The sequence below is a fragment of the Lissotriton helveticus genome, chromosome 7 (genome assembly GCF_964261635.1).
Source record: "Lissotriton helveticus chromosome 7, aLisHel1.1, whole genome shotgun sequence".
Lineage (NCBI taxonomy): Eukaryota > Metazoa > Chordata > Amphibia > Caudata > Salamandridae > Lissotriton > Lissotriton helveticus.
In genome coordinates, this window is record NC_136068.1 from 2131690 (window position 1) to 2152298 (window position 20609).

General features: G+C 44.7%; 1 protein-coding gene across 2 annotated transcripts in view; it reads right to left on the reverse strand.

Moving 5' to 3' along the window:
* LOC144767918 (putative ATP-dependent RNA helicase DDX6) overlaps window positions 1-20609 on the reverse strand; it is a 189064-nt gene that overhangs the window by 156695 nt on the left and 11760 nt on the right. For both annotated transcript variants that reach the window (XM_078651257.1, XM_078651256.1), the window contains exon 2: window positions 15234-15599. In XM_078651257.1, the coding sequence (XP_078507383.1) occupies window positions 15234-15412 (179 nt within the window). In that variant the 5' untranslated portion in view covers window positions 15413-15599. The remainder of the gene's footprint in view (window positions 1-15233; window positions 15600-20609) is intronic.

Sequence of the window (20609 nt, forward strand, 5' to 3'; positions counted from 1 at the left end):
TAAAGAAAGCTTTATGCCAAGCTCCAGTTCTAGCTACACCAAACTACAGTAAGCCTTTTACACTTTTCGTCACAGAACGTGAAGGTACAGCATTATCTGTTCTCACACAAGATCAAGCAGGACAATACAAGCCTTGTGCTTATTTTTCGAGCACATTAGATCCTGTAGCCCAGGCTCTGCCTGCGTGCCTCAAGTCAGTTGCAGCCACAGCACTAGCTATCAGACAAAGTGATTCCATAGTATTAGGACACTCCCTGACAGTACAAGTTCCACACTCCGTGGAAGTTCTTTTAAACCGAACACAAACTCAGCACTTGACAATTGCACGTTTGACAGGTTATGAATTGACACTGTTCCAGCCACACATAGAAATCAGACGCTGCAACGTTTTAAATCCTGCTACACTGCTACCGTCAGTTACTTCGAATTCTGCCACACACGATTGTGTGGAAGTAGTTAACATCATGACCAAGCCAAGACAAGATCTGACAGATATTCCATTACCAGATCCCGACCTGACACTTTATGTGGATGGTTCATGCATGAGAACTAGTACAGGAGAACTAGTAGCCGCGTATGCAGTGACTACTGACACTGAAGTTATTGAAACACACCGTATTGACACACCCTGTCTGCTCAAGCAGCAGAGCTAGTTGCTCTGACTCAAGCCTGCATACACGCCAAGAACCTGAAAGTTAATGTTTACACCGATTCACGTTACGCATTTGGAGTCGTACACGACTTTGGAGTGCTCTGGCAAGAGAGAGGTTTCATGACTTCTCATGAAACCAAGATTCAGCATGGTCTCCTTATTCAAGCTCTGTTAGATGCCATACATTTACCGACATCCATTGCTATCATGAAATGCAAAGCACATACGAAAGTTACTGACATTATTTCCCAAGGTAATGATCTAGCAGATCGCACAGCCAAGCTTACAGCTCAGACTCCAGACATTCCAGCTAACATGACACACACTCCAGATCCGACTACATGTATGACAGTTAAGGACCCTACTCAAGATGTCATAGATATACAGTTACATGCTACTCCCGAAGAAATCAAGAAATGGTCCGAACAAGGAGGGGTCCAGACAGATCAGGGATGGTTAACGAAGGGAAAAGCCACTTGGTTTCTCCCCGACTCTATGGTTCAAGTCATTATCAATACCGCACATAGTCCAGCACATTTAGGAGAAAAAGCTATGTTAGACAGTATCCAGAACATTTGGTTCAACAAGCATTTACGAGCTGCAGCCAAGCAGAAAGTCCGTACCTGTATGATATGTTGTCAGTTTAATCCAGGTAAAAGTGTCCCGGTGGAACAAGGTGGATTCCAACCTCCTGACCACCCTTTTGAAGTCCTCCAGATGGATTATATTCAGATGGAGCGATGTCGAGGTTTCAAGTATGTCCTTGTAGTTGTATGCGCTTTGTCCAGGTGGACAGAAGCATATCCAGTCCCAGATTACACAGCCGCGACCACTGCCAAGCAGTTGGTTCGTGAGTTCTTCCCCCGTTATGGACTCCCTAGGGTCGTATATTCTGATAACGGCCAGCCATTCTCCTCAGAGTTAATGAAGCATGTTTCCCTTTTGTTAGGGTACCAGTGGAAGTTCCATTGTGTACGCCACCCTGAAGCAGCAGGTCTCGTAGAGAGACATAACCAGACCCTGAAAATCCGCATCGCCAAAGTATGTAAAGAGAAAGGTGTGGACTGGCTAGTAGCTCTGCCAGTCGCTTTGTTCTATATGCGCATGGTCGCACATTCCAGATCAGGTCTGTCCCCGTATGAGGTCGTTTTCGGCTGCCCCCCTAACATGTGGGGTACACCCAGACCCCGAAGTATTACCGATGTTTCAAGTAATATGCTGACAGATTACCTAGCTTCCTTGATGTCTGCCCTCAACTCTTGTCGTTCACAGGTTGCCGCCGCATTTCCAGACAATACCGAGGTGGCACCGCATGAAATCGTTCCAGGATCCATGGTCCTGGTGCGAAATTTCGACCGATCAAGTCCGCTGGAGCCTCGCTGGAAGGAGCCCCGACAGGTCCTCCTCGCCACACGTACAGCCGTGAAGTTGGAGGGACGCAAAGGCTGGGTGCATCTTTCACATATAAAGAAGTTTTATGGACTGAAACCGGTCTCAAAGAACATTTCCCAGGATTCGAAGGATTACCAAAGTACTATTCTTAAGGACTGTCCCGCAAAGAACAATGATACTGCACCCTCCCTGTTAGAGAAAACTCCACAGCAGGAGTATAAGTTGAAACTCCGGTCTAGTAAAATAAGTCAGCCAGTTTGATTGTCTAAGTCCTCCCCTAGGTGAAACGGTTAGACTGTTTCTGACATGTATAAAATAGACCCCCATAGTGAGAGAGTTAGTCAAAACTCAATCCGATGTATCGTTTTTCTAAGTTTCATATTATTTCTCAGCATTATGATTGCCTGCACCAGTTATGCATTTTATCTGTATTTTCCAGTTCCTCATGTAAATACGTCTTCTAATGTTACAGTAGAGCACACGTTTAGTGATCTGCCTCCTCATGAACTCTCTTACCGCCTCGCTATGCGAAATAATTCTTTCATCCGCATGTTACATTATTCACACCAGACCAGCAATGCCACTAATTGTTGGGTGTGTGGTCGACTCCCCCCTTTCCAGACACCGAAGGGAGTTCTGCCACTCTTTCCTTATCCATTTTCACATAATGGTTCGTGTGGAGCATGGTCCACGTTAACGTCATCCTCAACAGATATGTCTTTTCTTAACAGTACATGTTTTCCAGACAAGCAAGGTCTCCCCCACAGAACCGGGTTAGATCTAGAAAATGAAGTGTATAATTTAGGTAATTATTCTTCGAATTTCATGGTCCTGAATGTTCAGTCTGATACTACTCCAGACTTACCTGCAATTTCAGTACTACCAGTCAAAGGCGAATTATGTGTCCGAAATAATGGTTCCGTACATGTAGGACATAGCGATTGTACTACTATTGTCAAGTATAGTGACAGTGGGAAATCTATTTTCAAAGCTTCACGTCATTCATATTTTATTTGTGGTCAAACCGCATATGTTCGTCTGCCCCTCGATTGGGAGGGAACCTGTTACATTGCCTTCCTACTGCCACCGGTTTTTCTAGCCCCACCCGACTACCATAGGAATTCCCACCTAGTACATACTAGACACAAGAGAAACCTCCCGATTGTCGATTATACTGAAACTACTCTAGAACAATATATAGATATCAATAAAGGTGTCTTTCCTTATTTAGGTACAGTTGTGAATAGTAAACTGATACGTAGATTAACCAGAACACTCGAAGCAGTAGTAATTGAGACTACTTCTGCTCTAAGTAATTTAACCGAAGAACAATCCTTTATGAGAATTGTCGTGCTCCAGAATCGTCTCGTCCTTGACGTCATATTGGCCGATAGGGGCGGGGCCTGTAGAGTCATCGGATCTAGTTGCTGCATTTTCATTCCAAATAACGCGCCGTCTGTTTATTCAGCTATAACCAGACTCCATAAAATTGCCCATCTGTTACACCAAGATCCAGGCACCTGGACATGGTCCGGTTGGTTCTGGACTATAATTTCCGCTTGGGGATGGAAAGTCTTGTCCTTTCTAGGTATTGCAGTAGCGATCATATTCAGCTGCTGCCTCTGTATACAATGTGGCCCTGCGATTTGCGGCATTTGTGCTACCTCTTGTATTCCTAGTCCCAAGTCCCGTTCTAAAACCCGTTCCCAGAAAATTCGAGACGAACAAATGATACTGTATGAAATGATAGATGGTATCATGAATATTGATGTTTCCTGAAGGAAACGTAGTGACAAGGAGGGAATGTGGAAAAGTAAATTTTGCCATGTTCTGTGTCCCTACGCGTCCTCCATCATATGTTATATGTGCATGATTAATATGCATATGTTATTCCCTATGTTCGATTAATGACGCAATTACAGTTGTGTCCACCTCTAGTATGCCAGTTTCCAGTTCTCGTGAATACTACGAATATCAGGCCTATGTAAAGCTACGTTGCCACGTTTCTCAGTGTGCATGTTAATGCATTGTAAAGTCCCCGTTTCTAGGCCTCAAAAGGGCCCGGACACCAGATTTCAGCTCCTGTCTCCTGAAGCCCTCGCTGAGGAGCGATACAGCCCCCACCTGTATCCTCGACCCTTCACTTATTTCCTGCCTCGCAGTGCCCGGCTCAGCTTGGCTCTGCCTCTGAGTCTGCCAAGAGTATGTTATGATTCGAGTTATCAGTACAGCCCTCCTTCTCTGCATTCCTAAAGCTACTGAATCGCATCAATAGTTTCCGTCATTGTCTAGCCTCTACGTCTCCATGTAAGAGAAATACTGCATTTAATATTCTTCATCACGCACTACATGTAGAATAATGCATGCTCCAGTCTTAGAGTCTGTTCGCCTTTACCCCGATAACTTTTGGATTCCATCAACATGTTCTCTAAACATCAGATACTAGATACTGCTTAGGTACATGTCGCCCTGACTCTCCAGACTTCAGTCTCTGCTCCTAGCACAGAGTTCATAGCCCCCAGCTTCTCCTAGTAACACGTCATTGCCAGTTTGCGCGCACCATCAGGTTAGAGGTCCCGGCTCCTTAGGTAGCCCCCTCCATGGTTTCCACCCCATTCATGACATATTCTGTTACGTTTGCATCACATGTCTATGTATACGCCTCTGTTACACCTACTTTCACCCTTATCTTTCGCGACTGCTTTTGATCACACCCACTGCTCCGCCTATCGTATGTATTGTAATGCAACTGTTTTAGTATATATGATCGTGTATTGTTATTAAATGTTAGCGCGCTCATCCCAGATCCAGCCCCAGCAGCTGCTGGGCCCTGCCATCCTATTCCTATGCAGGTTGTCCCGTTCCTGTCCTTATGCTGTATTAAAACCTGCAAAACTCCTACTACCTCGAATCTTGACTCTTATTTATTGAGCTATCTGTTATTCATTTATGCATTCAAAAAGAGAGGTATTATTTATTTATTTACCACAGTTCAACAAATTGATTCCCAGGGTGGCAGATTCCCATGTCAAAAGATGCATGATATGCACTATAATAATCCAGGAATAGGTACCCCATCCCAACAGGCCATTCTGCACCTCCAGATTTGCCCTTTGAAGTCCTGCAAATGGATTTCATAGAAATGGAACAAGTGGGCAAGCTGAAGTATGTCTTAGTGGTGGTTTACACCTTTAATAGGTGGGTGGAGGTTTACACTCTACGACATAACACAGCCCTAAGTACTGCAAAAAAACTCCTGAAGGAGCACTTCTCAAGATTTGGTTTGCTCGGAGTGCTCTGGAGCAACAATGGGTCACACTTCATTGGTCAAGTGATGGACCTGGCCTGCAAGGTCTTGCAGATAAAGCAAAGGTTTCATGCTGCCCACCATCCACAGGCTGCAGGCCTAGTGGAAAGATACAATGGTGTCTTGAAAGGAAAACTGGGAAAGGTATGTGCTGAAACAAAATAAAAAATGGCCTGATGCTTTGCCCATAGCTTTGTTTTCAATGCACGGTACTGAACACTCGAAAATGGGTTTGTCCCCATTCCAGGTAGTTATGGGGAGGCCTGCAAATGTATGAGATGTACCTAGACCTATTACATTTTGTGAAATTGAATATCCTCTGCTTGTTAATTATTGTGACCAACTGACTAAAGAATTGTGTTGGATTCATTCACAGGTGAAGGCCAATCTCCCTCCTCGTGTTGAATGTTCAAGGTCATAATCCGAAGCCTGGAGACTAGGTCTTCACCAGTCACTTTCAGAGAAAATCCAGTCTTGAGCCATGCGGACCGGTTTAAGTGCTACTTGCCACTCAGACTGCTCTAAAGCGCATGGGACACAAACATTGGATGAAAGCTCCATTGCCTTTGTTCTAGGATCAATGTGTGAAGCAAGAAATTTCTAAATTCGAAAATGAACAAATTCCACAGCAAATATCTTTGTGAGCTGATTTGAAGTAGGCGCAGTTGTGCATCCACTGGTCAACTTCACTTCCGTTGAGCCTAAATGGATACCAATACCTCTATTTGAGCATCCGGATTGTGATTCGCCTAGGTAACATGTGTGACCTAGGACTGCCGAAAACTATAGACTTTGAATGAAAAATTATCTCTGGAGAGATAGCAACCCATCGGTGGTCAAGATTGCCAATGTCTGGACCTGTACATAAGCTTGCCAGTGAGGCTTTTAAGTAAAGGACACTGGGAACTCTTTGGGATATTCCTTGGTAGAATAGATAGGGATTTTTTTAAGGAGGCGTTAGCCACGTTACTTTGCTTTTGGCTGTTAAGTGTTTTTGATTTGGTTCTCTTTTTGGAAAAGATAAGGGGAAAAAAGAAGAATGTCTGAGCATACAGACAAAATATTAGGAGAAGCATCACTCATCAAGAACAGGTATTTGTACATCACGTACAAATACAATATGGTTAAGACTAGGAGTATTGAACTGAGACAGTTTGGGAAATCACCCTCCGATTTATGGCACGAGAAAAAGACTCGTGTCTGGTATACAACAATTTTGGACCAAGAAAGTGAAAATTATTGTGCTTCTATGTCTTTTGATAATAATATTAGGAACACTGGGGTTGTTCTGGTGGTTAGAAGAAAACCACCAAGTCTCTGAATCAGTGGCATCAGTCACCATGCCAAAGCATCAGTACATAACCCTTGCCCCTCATAAGTAAGCACACTGCTTGCAATATGTGAATAATACATTCATTCAGGTTTTACATAATGTCCACCTTGAATACAATGCCACAGCTTGTTGGATATGTGGATACACCTTCAGTCAAAAGGAAGGCACCTCTTATTCCTCTACCTTTCTCCTATAATGGGTCCTGGGGGAATTGAATTTTGCTTATATCAGTTACTAATACAGCAGTACAGAGCGGGTTTAGGGATCACCATTATTATCTATGCTGGCCAGATGCTGTTAGAATCTATGGCACTATGGAGGAGAAGGAGGAATTTACAGGCTATGATAGCTCCTCTATGCTATTATCCTTTAATGAGAGAAAACTGTCCAAGGTGGCTATGATACCCATACCTGTGCATGCCCATAACGCCCCCTATTGTGCTCAAGGTGAAGGGCCCCTTGTTGTTGGGAATAGTATTTGCTCCCATACAGGAATATTAATTTGCACTAGTTCTCCATCATTTGCAGATTCACAAAACACCAGTTTTGTTTGCGAAATCAGGCTTATGTCTGGCTCCCTAAAGGATGGTCAGGCAGATTCTATATTACATTTATTCATTCTCCCACTTACCTTTCACAATCTGATTATCACAGGACACCGACTTAATAAACAGGAAGTACAGGTTGACCAGACAGACACCATCCGGCAGCAATTTATTGATGCAATGAAGGGTATAGTGCAGTTTTGGGGTCCTATGTCCAATAGTGAACAAGTGCGCCAATTGATCAGAGTAGTGGAAGCTGTTATTGAGAATACTGGTGCACTCAGTAACATTACTGTAGAAATGCAAGCTACCCGTCTTGTTTCAATTCAAAACCGGATTGTATTAGACATTCTTTTAGCAGAGAAGGGTTGGGTATGCAAATTAATTGGCAGCTCCTGCTGTGTATATATCCCAGATAACGCTCCTAATGTGAATGTGGCCATTCAAAAACTTTGCTTTTGAAATACATCAGGATACTGGACACTGGACTTGGTCGGGTTGGTTTAGAGAAGTACTGCTCACATGAAGTTGGAAACTATTAGTGATAGCCTTGGTTATAGGAGGGATTATTTTAGGGTGCTGTCTATGGGTCAGTTGTTTTCCCGTGTGTTGCAGTATGCTCCTTTAAGCATGCAAGCCCCCTTCAGTTTCTGTTCTACAGCAGAATATGCTTATGATGCAAGAAGAAGAAATATGGGATATTAGCGTTTGTGCCCTCACCGATTAGCCTTCTTACAAAAGCCCATTTATTTCTTATTTACTCTTAACAATTTTATAATGGAGAATATCTGAAAATGACGTACTGTCATAATATGAGTGACCAAATCAAATTATCAATTACTGATTCTATAGGTTAGTGATAGCAGGCAACTGGTAAATGTTGAACTCATGTTCTAGGACCATTTGAGGAAAATGTTATATAATATGAACATAAATACAGATTTTTTTTTTAAATCCACCCGACTTTGTACAACATTGTTTAAGGAATTTACCATGCATGTTCTGAAATTGTACATTCTTTTATTTTATTCTCTCCATGTCCTTGTAAAATACTAAGCGGTTGTAAGAATAATTACACTTTGTTAACATTTTGTGCTTCTCTGAGAAGGAAAGTTACGCTGATCTTTTTCCATTCAATCTGCAAATAAGCGATGCTTGTGATCACTTACCTTGAAAATGTTGTGTGGATAGCTATTCTTTTTGTATGTATAACTGGAAGAAAATTCCCAATGGATGCGGGGGTGGGAAGTGAGGTCTTTAGGCAGACTTGTTTGAAGTATTCTATAAATATGAAAGGATAATTCTTTGTTGTTATTCATTACCAACAGGTAACAGCTTTTTCCTTGTTGGTCTTACATCAGCTTAAGCTTGAATAAACCAATCTTTTACTTTTGACTCCATGTAGTCCTTTTGAATTTAAAGTGGACAAGAGCTGCATTTCTCAGCAGGGAAGGGATGAAAGGCAGACAGATGGATGAGAGGTAACCAGAGGCCCAATGATCTGGCTTTAGCTCGAGAATCCTGTTGCTAAAAAGGCGAGCGACATCAAAGGGCATGTCTATCAAACTGGACATCTGCTGAGAAGCCTCAACCAGGCGTAGCGTCTTACAGCTGCCAAAGTGGCAATCATTCTGCCCAGTGAATCAGTGGCATCCAGTCCAAATCGTATGGTGACTTTGGCTCAGACTCTCCCATCTGCTACTGCTTGAGAGAGAACGGCCCGGGCCTCCTCCGGGCACTGAAGCAGCACCTGCACTAGCGTATCCAGATAGAATGGGAGAAGCAGCCCAAGAGGCATGCAGTATTCACTGACTGCGATGCCAAGCTGAAGGGAGAGAACATTTTCTTCTCAAGATAGTCCAGCTTTTAGGATTCCCTATCTGGGAGAGCAGAAGGGAAAGAGCCCTTTGACGAAGAGGCCTTGACTACCAAGCTCTCAGGGGAGGGGTGTTTAGTCATAAACAGTAGTTTACCCGGAGCGGGCAGTGGGCAATCACCTTATCCACAGGAGCCCCTGTCCTGGGACGACTGCGAGGGCTTCATTAAACTGAGAAAAGGGGTTCAGAAGAAGCCGCAGGCTGAAGGACCTCTGTCAGAAGGTTAGTTCTGACTGTCACCGTAAGGAGCTCGAGGCGGAGGACCTCGGCTGCCTTTCTCATCAGCAAAGCATAGGAAGCTTGCTCCTCTGAAACCGTGGTAGGGGGGAGAAAGCAGGCCAGTGTCAGGAGAAGTGTCCAGACCACTGGCATCACCCAGGTCCGTTCTCCAGTCCAGTACCTCAAGCTGGTCAGTTAAAGAATCCAGCAGCCCTTCCCAGACCTCTTCCTCACCTTCTGGCTCTAAAGGAACGCCAGGCATGAACATTGGAACGACGTGGGTCCAGCCCCATGTCCACTTCGGGGACAGGGTGGGCACCAAGCATAGGAACGGTCTACGCCGGGAGCGTGTACGCCGAGGACGGTCAAGTCAGATCGAAAGACATTGATCCGGACCAAGGCCTGGACCCACGTGGACCCTTCAGTGCCAGAGCTGACGGCGTTGAAGTCCCAGAGCCTCCAACCGACTCCGCAGAGCCCAAAGGAGCGCCAGCTGAGCCAGGCTGCATAATATGAGGTACAAGGCCTCATAGAAATTCTGAATTTGGGCAGGATAATGTTCTGGCTTCCGAAAAAGGAGGAAGGTGAGGAGCAGTCTCATTAGTAGGCTCCAGAGACAGAGCCTCTGAGCGACGACGTTCAGGATCCCACGTCGTGTCTGCCAACCAATGGGGATAAGTCAAAGGACGCCTGTATTTTGACTTTTTGTGTTTCCCTGACATACCTGAAGATCTCCCCAACAACTTAGAGTGCGAGGAGCGTGGGCTCTGCAATAAGTCTGCCAAGAGGGCCACTAGAGAAGAAACAGCCAAATATAGCACAAACATCTATCTCAAATCTAGTCAAAGTTTAGCCCAATGTCAGAAGTGCGCAAACACTGCTTTCTTTAGGTCTCGTCCAGGCAGCGCTGGCACGGTCTCTACGAGACATGCTGCACTTAGGTATGTACTTGAAGCTCGACCCACTATCTGCCCATATTTTTCAGTGGCTTGTGTCAATGTCCTTTGTAAATGTTGGCTTCTACTTTGTTAAGAAGCTTATTAGTCCCTCCTTAGTACCACCCTGTCTTCGGTTGTTACCTTCTATTACGACTGACACTTTTACATGTTTTTTTACTCTGGAGTTTATTAGCAGTTCCGAAAACTATTTACTTAATGTACACAGCATGCACTGGATGCCAGTTTCAGTAATGGTGGCTGCTTCATCGCATTTTCAATTCTTTTATACACACCCTGCACGTAAATCTGCTTGGATGCTTCCTAATTTGTGTCCCCATCTTTGCCCTTCGTGTGCCTTGGTTTTTTGTTTTTTAACCGAAGCGTTGAGCTGTAAAATTTAAATCAGCTCGGTCGACCCCAGCGCTGACCGAACAACAAACATTTCCCAACAGTACACCTTAGATCACCAGGGTGAAGAAAACTTTTTCCAATTGTTCCAAAGTCAGACCAACCAGTCTCCAAGAGCTGACATGTTGATATGGTTGCACACATGAATTTCCTGTTTACATACTGGGTACATGCATTACTTGTTTTTTGTTTTCAAGCCCCCCATGCTACGCTTTTACATTAATAGAGACCACGCCCCTTCCTTTAGACGAGCTGCATCTAGAGAGAGGTCTGCGGCTGCCATTAGATTGAAACCACGGCATGGGGCGCATTTACCGAAAAAGCACATGTTCGTTTGCTTTCCGCCCGGGGTGGGCCAGGTCCCGGGGCATTAAAAAAATATATATAATAATGAAGGGGGCACACAGGCCCCCCCCCTCCTGGGACTCAATATTGCCCTGGGGACCACCTCCTCCCCTGGGCTTTTTTTTTTAATGAAAGCCGTACAGGCCTTTACCCCTGCCCCGGAAACCACCATCTCCCCAAAGATTACAGTTTTATAAGTGGGGGGGCGCTTAGACCTTCCCGAACCCCGGGAGTGTCACCTACCCGGGGCTTCATCTATAAACAAAACCGGGAGGATGTGGATCGGTCAGCCCCAGGGCCAGCCACTTCACTGGGGCTTCCAATTTAAATAATGTGAGGGGGGGCACATAGACCCCCCCCCGAAACCCTGGGGACCACCATCTCCCCGGGGCTTCACCTATAAATAAAATGGGGGACCCAGGAGACCCGACCCCACCCCACTCCGCAGGCCCGGGGATCGCTACCTCCTGGGGGCTTTCAATTTACATAATGCAGGGGTGGCAGCAAGGACTCTTCTCCCCCCCCCCCCATGGCAGCTCTGGGGACCACCACTGCGGGTGCAACAAGGCCCCCTCGCAGCCCTGGGGACAACAACATCCATGTGGCTAAAACACACAATGGACTGGGACTTACTGGAGGTAACAGGAGGAGTTGTTGGCCCCCAAGGACGTCCTTGTGGGGCAACTACTGCTCCTGTTACTGTCAGTAAGCCCCACACTGCGGGATTGCTGAGAGGTCTTCATTGCCCGCCTCCTTCCTCTACCACTCTGAAAACACACCTCCTGGTGCACTATTAGTTGGGGCAATTAAGTACCTTGGGGCGAATAACCCCATGAATAAGTCCCACACAGCAGCATTGCTAAGAAGTCTTTGGAGACCACGCCCACTTTCTCCACCACTCTGCAAACGCGTCTCCTGGCGCACTATTGATTGTGTGATTAAGTCATCTTGTATGATGAGGGACCTTGGGAGCCAAGAAGCCCTCCGGGTACTTTCTATAAGTCCTACCCAGGGGGATTCCTGAAAGCTTGTCAGAGACCACACCCCACTTTGCAGGCGCCATTCCTACTTAAAAAACCCTCACTGAAAAAACAAAGGTTATAGAGAAGTTATAGGTAGGAAATGGAATTTAAAAAAACCTTAGAAATTCACTGAAAAAAACCTAAGGATACAGGGACGTTATAGTTTGGCTGACATTACATTCATATAAAACCAGAGAAATTCAGCAGTCAGTTAGCTGAGCCAACACTAACTCGCGCACCCGCAACGCACTGCTTATGACCTCACATATTACAATCACTAGACATGGTCAGTGACATCACAGATGACCAAATCAGTTTAATCTGGGAACCTTGGTGCCTCCCACTCCTCTTTCCTGTTTATTTAAACAAACACTTCTAAAGCCGCTACCGGCTTGCGATAGTATTTGACTCCCAGAACAACTGGCAATACTTAATTCCAATAGTATGCAAATATGCACTGTAATTGACCCCTTTTTGAGCTAAAAATGATCACACATAGGCAGACAAAGAAACTAAGCTGGCCTCTCTGCCATGGGATTGAATATTACGGTTTTAGTCACAGTTCTGTCAGTCAACTCCAGATTAATCTGTGCCTGAAAAGACCAGGTAGCTTTCAAGAGCTCTCCAGGCGTTTAATTAGAAACACAAGCCCCTGCCTCCCCCTGGCACCAAACAGTGCTGGATCTCATGACCTAGACCCATGTACACATTAGCGGTCAGCGGTTTTGTGAAAAGATATGAAGGTTCAATACTCATAACAGGAGACATTTTCACATTACATGTAGCCTGCCATTTGAAAATGCGTCTCTCTCTCTCCAGCAGCCACCCCTCGTCATAATTCGAACCTGTACACTTGAAGTCTGTTTCACCAAGTTGTTCCAATCACCAGAGCACCCATTTAAACATCAGTTACAACTGGTAACCGTGCCAATGTGTGAGGTAATTCAGAGGGCTTGCTCGACGTTGTTGTTTCTTCTAAAATAGAAATATTTCTTTGTGTATTTAAAGAGGCGGCTCCACAGCGCACAATTCATTACAGGCTAAGGATAGTACCTGAAAAGGGTGCCCTGCTCTTCGTCTTGGTGGTAGTCACATAATAGCCATTTCTGGTAACAGCCTGAAGTAATGTAATGTATGTACGTGTCTTGTAAAGCGCACTGCTGCCCGGAGGCGTTGTGGCGCTGTAGACCGCTGGGGAACCCATCCTGGCTATCCCTGTGAGATGGTCCCTACTGGGTATCTCCAAGGTGAAACCAGGCATCCCCGGCGAATGTGGGGGGCCGTTGTAGAGATGAGGCAAGCTAATGCCCAGAGTTGCAGAGTGTGATCCCTGGTTAGAGTAGGCACCGAGGCGAGAATTATCGAGTCCGCTGACCCTGGTCCACGACCCTGCCGCGTCGGGAATTGAACGCTGGTCCCGGGCCGTTCTCTGCTTCCGGGTCTGCCGCCCCAAACCAGTGAGCCACACCACTCCGCTGCGCCTTGGTCCTCAGTGATGTAACATCTTAACAAACCTGCAGCAATACAGCTTTTGCAACATTACTTTTATTGCTGGACTCATCCGCTAGGAAATGGCAGGTGAGATAGGTAGAGATGATTTTCGGTTACAGAGTAACACAAGCATTGGCAAAGCCAACTGATCTTGCCTTGAAACCCTATAGGCTTGGCCAGGGCCTTTTGTTCATGCTGTATCCGCAAAAATGCGGATGTTGTATACCACAAAAAGGGGGTGGGGGGACGGACAGAAGGAGTAATGGTGCATCCATGTCATTTTGTAGGCATGCACACATGCCCTATGACGTGTGAGGGACACAGGGAGCATTTTTCATTTATGATCCATGATGGATTGACACATTGTAAAATATATATCAAAATAAAGTAGCATAAGAGGACTTACTTTGAAAACAGAAAAGTCTGCGTTACTTTGCTGCCCATTTCCTCCAAAACAAATAAATATATTGGAAAAAATCAAGAAGTGGACAGTGATGTGGGGCCTTCATGGGATTGCACCAGAGGAGTGAGTGGGGGTAGCAGGTTGGACTTCGTAATGGAAAACATGAGGGAAGGAACAACAAGGAGGACAGAGGGAGAAGCACACTATGGAGAAAACAACTGGGGCGAAGGGAGATTCCCATGGGTGTGAGGAGACAGAGCGTGAGGAGAGGAGCACCTCAGAACGAGAGAGCAAAGAGGAGTCTACAGGGGAGTCCAGAAGCACAAAGATCAAAGAGCTGTGGGAGAGAAGCACATGAGAAGGCAGCTGGAAGGGTCAGCAACGGACAGGCTTGAAGCCCATTGCAAGTTCTTGGGAAGATGACAAGAAGTCGTTTGCAATGAGACAGCTTGCGGTGTCTGGTAGGGTCAACGGAACAAGCATTTGCAATGCAGTAGGTCTTGCTTTTGCGAGAGTTTATGCTATTTGCATTGTAAATTACAATGCCATTTATTTATCTGGTTTGGTCATTAACTCATAAATAAAAGGCATTGTCATTTACAATGCCAATAGCTCAAATTGTTGTGAATGCAAGACCTCGGCAGCCATTGTCGCAAGCGGCTTGGAAAGTGAATGAGCTCATAGCGCGCTGAATGCTGCAGGAAAGCAGGTTGTGCCTGTAGTAGGAGAAACTTAGTAAAGAAAATAGTGCTTACAGACTAAATCGGACATCCGTATAACAGAAGTAAAAGGGCCAGTCCCCATGGGAGGTTACAAACGAAGACAAGGCAGTACTAAGGAGGGACTAACAAGCATATTGACGAATCAGAATCCAGCATTTACAAAGGAGAATGACACAAGCCAATTAAAAATATGGGGGGAGAGTAGGCGGAGCTTAAATTCCATACTCTAACACGCTGTGCCTCGCAGAGCAGTGCATGCGCTGTCCAGGCCCGACCTAAAACGGACTGCACAGGAGGGGGTTGAAAGCAGATCAGGGAATATAAAGACAAACAGAACAAAACCTGAACTAGGTCTAAGATGGAGGACCAGTAAATCTATAGGAAGCACTGTTTGGAATCAAACTTTAGTTGTAACCCTAAAAGAGGCTCCGATGCGAACCCAAAGGGCTGAACAGAACCATCTTGCTATCCATTACAAACCACATTAAGGTTCCCAGACTTCTCTTCTGTTGTGTAGGAAGGAAGGATGTATTGGCCTTTGACATGCAATACGAATTGTAAATTAAGTAGTATACGAACTTGAGTGTTGCACTTCCAGGCGGGGCTTGCTGCTGGGTGGCAAACTGTGCAGATGTGGCAGACTTTGCAGACTGTCCAGAGGTAGAAAGTCCAGGTGCCAAACCCTGCTGTGCCTTAGTTTGCCCATTTAAACCCCCCAGTGTCATCACCAGAGGGTTTTCTGTCCTCACTGTTGCCATATGCAGAAAAACTAGAAACAAACTTTTCAATACAGTTCCAGGTGCCCCTGGCGAGGGGACACAGTGAGAGGAGCGCAGAAATCACAATGGTCCAGTAGTGAGCACAAAGAAGATCTGCAAGTCCGATAAAGGCACACTTTCACTTATTCCAAATGTTGATTTATCTGTATGAAGAAGCTCAAACCACCTGTTGAACGAAAGCACAAAATTAGAAAATAAATCAAAGAAAAACCACGAACAGTAAAATCAAAACTGAGCCAAACAACGAGGCACCAATCCTAATCAGAGCAAGTCAACACAAGCACAGTTGATAGTTAGAAACAGCTCTCAAAATATGAGTAAGACTAAGGAACATTTATCGAAGGTGAATAATCTAGCCTGTAAAATGTAGATCAATACACAATACAATGAATATAATTCGCTACATACTAGGAAGGCAAAGAGACAACACAGATTCAAAATCACAGGGCCCCCCAAACATCAAACTCACAAAAGAAGTGTAGAGAGAATCTCAAAAGACTGGTTCGAAAGGAAATCTGTCCGTGCACCACAAAATCTTGAGTTCCTGCATTAGGAGTAAAACCTTTTAAATGACTCCTGCCTCAACACAGAATAGGCCTGGCGTACTGAATGAACCCCAAGCTATGTCCCTCAAAAAAGCTCCATCTCAGAAAGCAGAAGGTAGAGTTCCTTTATAATACCGCCCACATATGAAATCAGCGAGGAAGTCTGAAACAGCCAAACTTCATGACATTAACGCCATTCAGACAGTTTGGTTGCCTACAGGCATTTATGATTTGGAAGAAGGTTTCAGAAACACCCAGAGGAATCAGAATGGCTCCCCAAAAGACTAATCTACCTACATAAAAAACAACATTGTCATCTCCCAGATAAGACTCCTAACTGAACTGAAATGAAAATATGTTAATATTGGGAAATGTGATATCAATGCATGTCACGCTATATGTGCCTATAATAATGAACCTGCTTCACCATTGTTGATGGCACACATATTGACCTCCCCCTCAACCATTGAGTCAGAAGTACATTGTCAGACAGGCCCTGCGACCAAGGCCTGAAGCAACCAATGGACAGATCAACGGTGGGGTGACACTTAATCCTTAAACGAGCAAACAGGAACCCCAAATCAATCCCACAGATAGGCAGCGAAACCACAATGGTCTTTGGAGAATGGCCCCAATAAAACACGTTTGGCCGGAGGGGAACGCATTCCCAAAGCACTATAAAGTCAAATGCCACACTAAGTTAGGAACACTCAGCTAAACAGAACACAGCATGCACACTACACGCAGTGATTATGCGCTCTCCATGCAGGATACCTGGACATGTACCCACTCGCCCCACACTGTGGCCACACAAGGTCGAGACCCACCTGCGCTTATCAAATGACCAGATATATGGCCTTGTAATTAGGCCCAGATTTCTGTCTCCGAAGCAATGTACAAATTACTTTATGATGCTTCATGTAATGTATAAAATAACGGCTGAAACCAATGCGCTTTGAGACAGTCTTCAGAGTCGGACTGTCGCCTGCTCTCGCGACAGCTGAATTTAATTAAACCAACTATTCCGGTTTTGCCAAGCCCCTCTAGTCTTATTTTTTCAAGGCAAATTCACATTTGAGCAACAAATATACTACTCAAGGGGACTGACAACGAGCAGCACCAAACCGACTAAGTAGATACAATGTATTCATCATGTCTAAAAACGTACAAATATTTAAAAAAAAAAAAAAGAAAAAAAAGTACATTAAAGGATCATCTTAAAGAACAGAAAAATAAACGTTAATTAATGTTGCAGAAGCTTCTAGGCGGGCTTTGCTGCTTCGGAAATAAAACTCTCACTAAAACCACAAAGAATGTCCTGTTCTTTACCCACGTCATGTCATCCTGTTCATTATAAAGGTAACACGACTGCAACCACGTGAGGGTTTGTGAAAAGTTACAGACTATCCGCATGCCAACTAGTCACATCCTGAAACTAACATTTATTGATTTTATTTTATAAGATTTATTTATATTTATTCTTTTTTTCTCCTAGCGGATCTGCGGTGCCAGTGGCTTGTGACCTATTTCTACGATTGGGGAGCATTCGACTTGCATTTAAGGTCCCGGGTCGACTTTTCCCTCCTTCAGGACCCCCTGCAGCCTCATTAAACGCTCTGCAACCTGAATAAACTGAATTTAACCTCTGCGCCATATCATCTACAGATCCCGTTTACAAGCCGCACCCCGCCTGAGATCCGGAGGCTGAATATCGCCATCTTGCTTAGGTGGCAGTCATTTCCACCCTTCCCATAACCCCATCGCTGCTTCAGATGATCAGGGGGATTCGTCCTCGCTGCTGTACAGAAGATCCTGCATTCTTTTTACACTTCACATGGCAGAAAGACACTACAAATGATAACTGGCAGCACTAACAGATAGATCTTTTGTAAAAGTTAGACATTGTATGTATGCTATAGTAAGCACAATTGCCCAATCTGATTATTTATATTTGTTAATGTTTTCATCAGATTTACGTTTGTTAATGTTTGCTTAAAGGTTTGTGCCAAACTGGCCGTCAAAAGTTTCTTGGTTATGGAATTATGAAGCGCTCTGATAGGGTCATGGCCACGCTATATAAAACTCGGAGTAAATAAATGAATTGAAGACATTGTGGGGCCCAAGCTGAGAACACTTTTGTCATATCTAGGAAAGAATTTTGGAGCCTGGCATAGACAGGCATAAGCAACAAGTAGCTCCCATAAACAAGGATATCCTATTTGAGAGGGAGTGCCCTGGTTAACGGGTACATTGACTGGCGAAATGAACAATAACATAGCATGCGAATAAGCGGATGCAACATATAAAATTACACCTAAAAAAGGATTACAGTTGAAACTCAGCAGCCATCTTGGGAGAGTCAACGTGTGCATACTAAATGGGAGAGTAAGTCTCATTCGCAATGGTAACCATCTCCGAGTGAGATAAGATAAGAGGTTTATTTTTGCTTGATTAATTAAAATCTTTGCAAATACATAATAAAAATTCCCATTGTACACAAATTATTACATTTAAAGACAACATTAAAAAAGATCAATAAAATATTCCCATTTTGTGCAATTGCTGCTTTAACCAGTTTGTTGCTTCGAACGTTCTGCGCCAGTGCTGAACGTTCGAAGAAACGGGTGCAGCCACGTCGGCCAACGGACGTGCGCACTACCAAGGTAGTGCTCGCGACGACCGTTGGCCAACGGCAGCACTCAAGGGGTTATAAGACAATACTCATAAATTCTTGTATTTCAAGTAGTGCTGAACTGACAATAACTACCATTACTTTCCAAGCTGCATGACACCTCTTAACCAAGTTCATTGTTCAAATTAGAGACTTGGTCATTTAAAGTTCGGGTGCAATTAAAGTAAGATATTAAGTTAATTTTGCATATGAGCAGCATTTTCTTATCCTTTGGGCAGTAAGTAAAAACACTGGTACAACTATAAAGTGTTATTATTCATTTCTTGGGAGCTTCCTCCTGAAGCCCTTGTACTCTTATCTTTAATGTATAACGACAGTTTTTTAAGTCTCTTGGTTACAGTCTCAAAGAATTTTGTTAGCCGACAGTTAAGGTGGATGTCAACAGGGTTGAAGCAAAGGTTCACTGCCTGCCTACAGGACCGGATGCCGTAAAACCTGAAGAAGGGACGTTAGAATGTGCATCTTATATCCTTTAAGTTGGGACAATTGCAAATTACATGACTAATGTCCTCCTTCCCGCATAAACGACAAGTCGGAATACCTCCTCTACTATCCCATGGTGGGAGATGGGGTTTAATCGCAATTACCCCCAAACGAGGCTTCAAGATGTTTTCCTTTGTTCTTATTTGGACTCCTGCACTTAGTTAGGCTTGGGATTGGGTCCTTGCATAGTGACTGAGCTCTATCCAGCTGTGTGCCTTTTTAGTAAGAATTGCTTTGTCTTCTAAAACAGATAACATGGATGTTGTTTTTTTCACTGCTTTTTGTTAAAGGAAAGATGATCTGTTGGAACGGCCCAGAGTTCAGGCAGGCCCAGTGGAGTCAAACAAGTAATCCCTGGCTGAGCATTTTTCTTGATGAAGTAAGGCGTTCCAGAGGTGGGAGTTTAGAGATCCTGCCTCAGCACTTCAGATTTTATGCCAACTTTTAACATAAGCACTCCTTTCCACCGTTTGTCTTTGGACCTCAAATTCCAGCCGTATTTGGGCCGGGGAGACATTTTCTTTGAGTGGGGTACTAGTACTGAGAGATTCTGGATACCTGCAGCTCACGACCTTCTAGTGCAGTCAGTAGTGCTGGTCAACCCTGAGCCCTGCATCCTATCGTGCACCAACACCAATACCCAACTACCTCTCCGCCCCACTACATTGAAATCACATCCTTCTCACCTAACTATGGCCTCACATGGCCCGCAGTGGACAGAAATGGTCCCAACTACAACCACATAAAACTTCTGCAATCCCTCCAAACATGCCACGAAAAACAACAAGAACAAACTCCTCAAACATCCAGAAACACTAATTACAGACATTTACTACAGCTCAAAGCATGGGGGCCTTATAACAGACATCTTCTACACCAAGAAACCTGCCAAATTGAGAAAACACGTCCTACAGCACCTACATGTAACTAACACAATTAACATTCCATATGGATTCAAAATCACTAGCTCCCCCATCTCAAATGTTTGGCGGTGAACTGTTCAGATCTATAGAAACAAAACCTCTCAATCTTCGACCGCCACTTCCCCTCTCTGTGCACCTCCTTGCCATCAGTTCTCAAGCTCAATCTACCTGCCACCCCACAGAACATATCCACACACTCTCCTAACCAAGCCGAACGCCCCACACACCAACTACACCCAATACATCCACCCCTTCCTTAATCCCTACGAAACTATGATCACACCACAAGAATTATCTTCCCCCATCAAGACCCAGTTCCCCTGCAAATTCGGCCCAAACAACCACACCTGAATCTTCAGTCCCTGAACTACCCTCATCCTAACTCACGAGGACCACCAGTCTTCCATACTCTGCGCCCTAGAGCCATGCACATCTCAACTGATCCCCATAATCACCCGCCTGGAACTCAAAATCAATACTATACTGGAAGAAATCGCCTCGCTACAAAAGGACATCAAGACCTGCCCAAACTC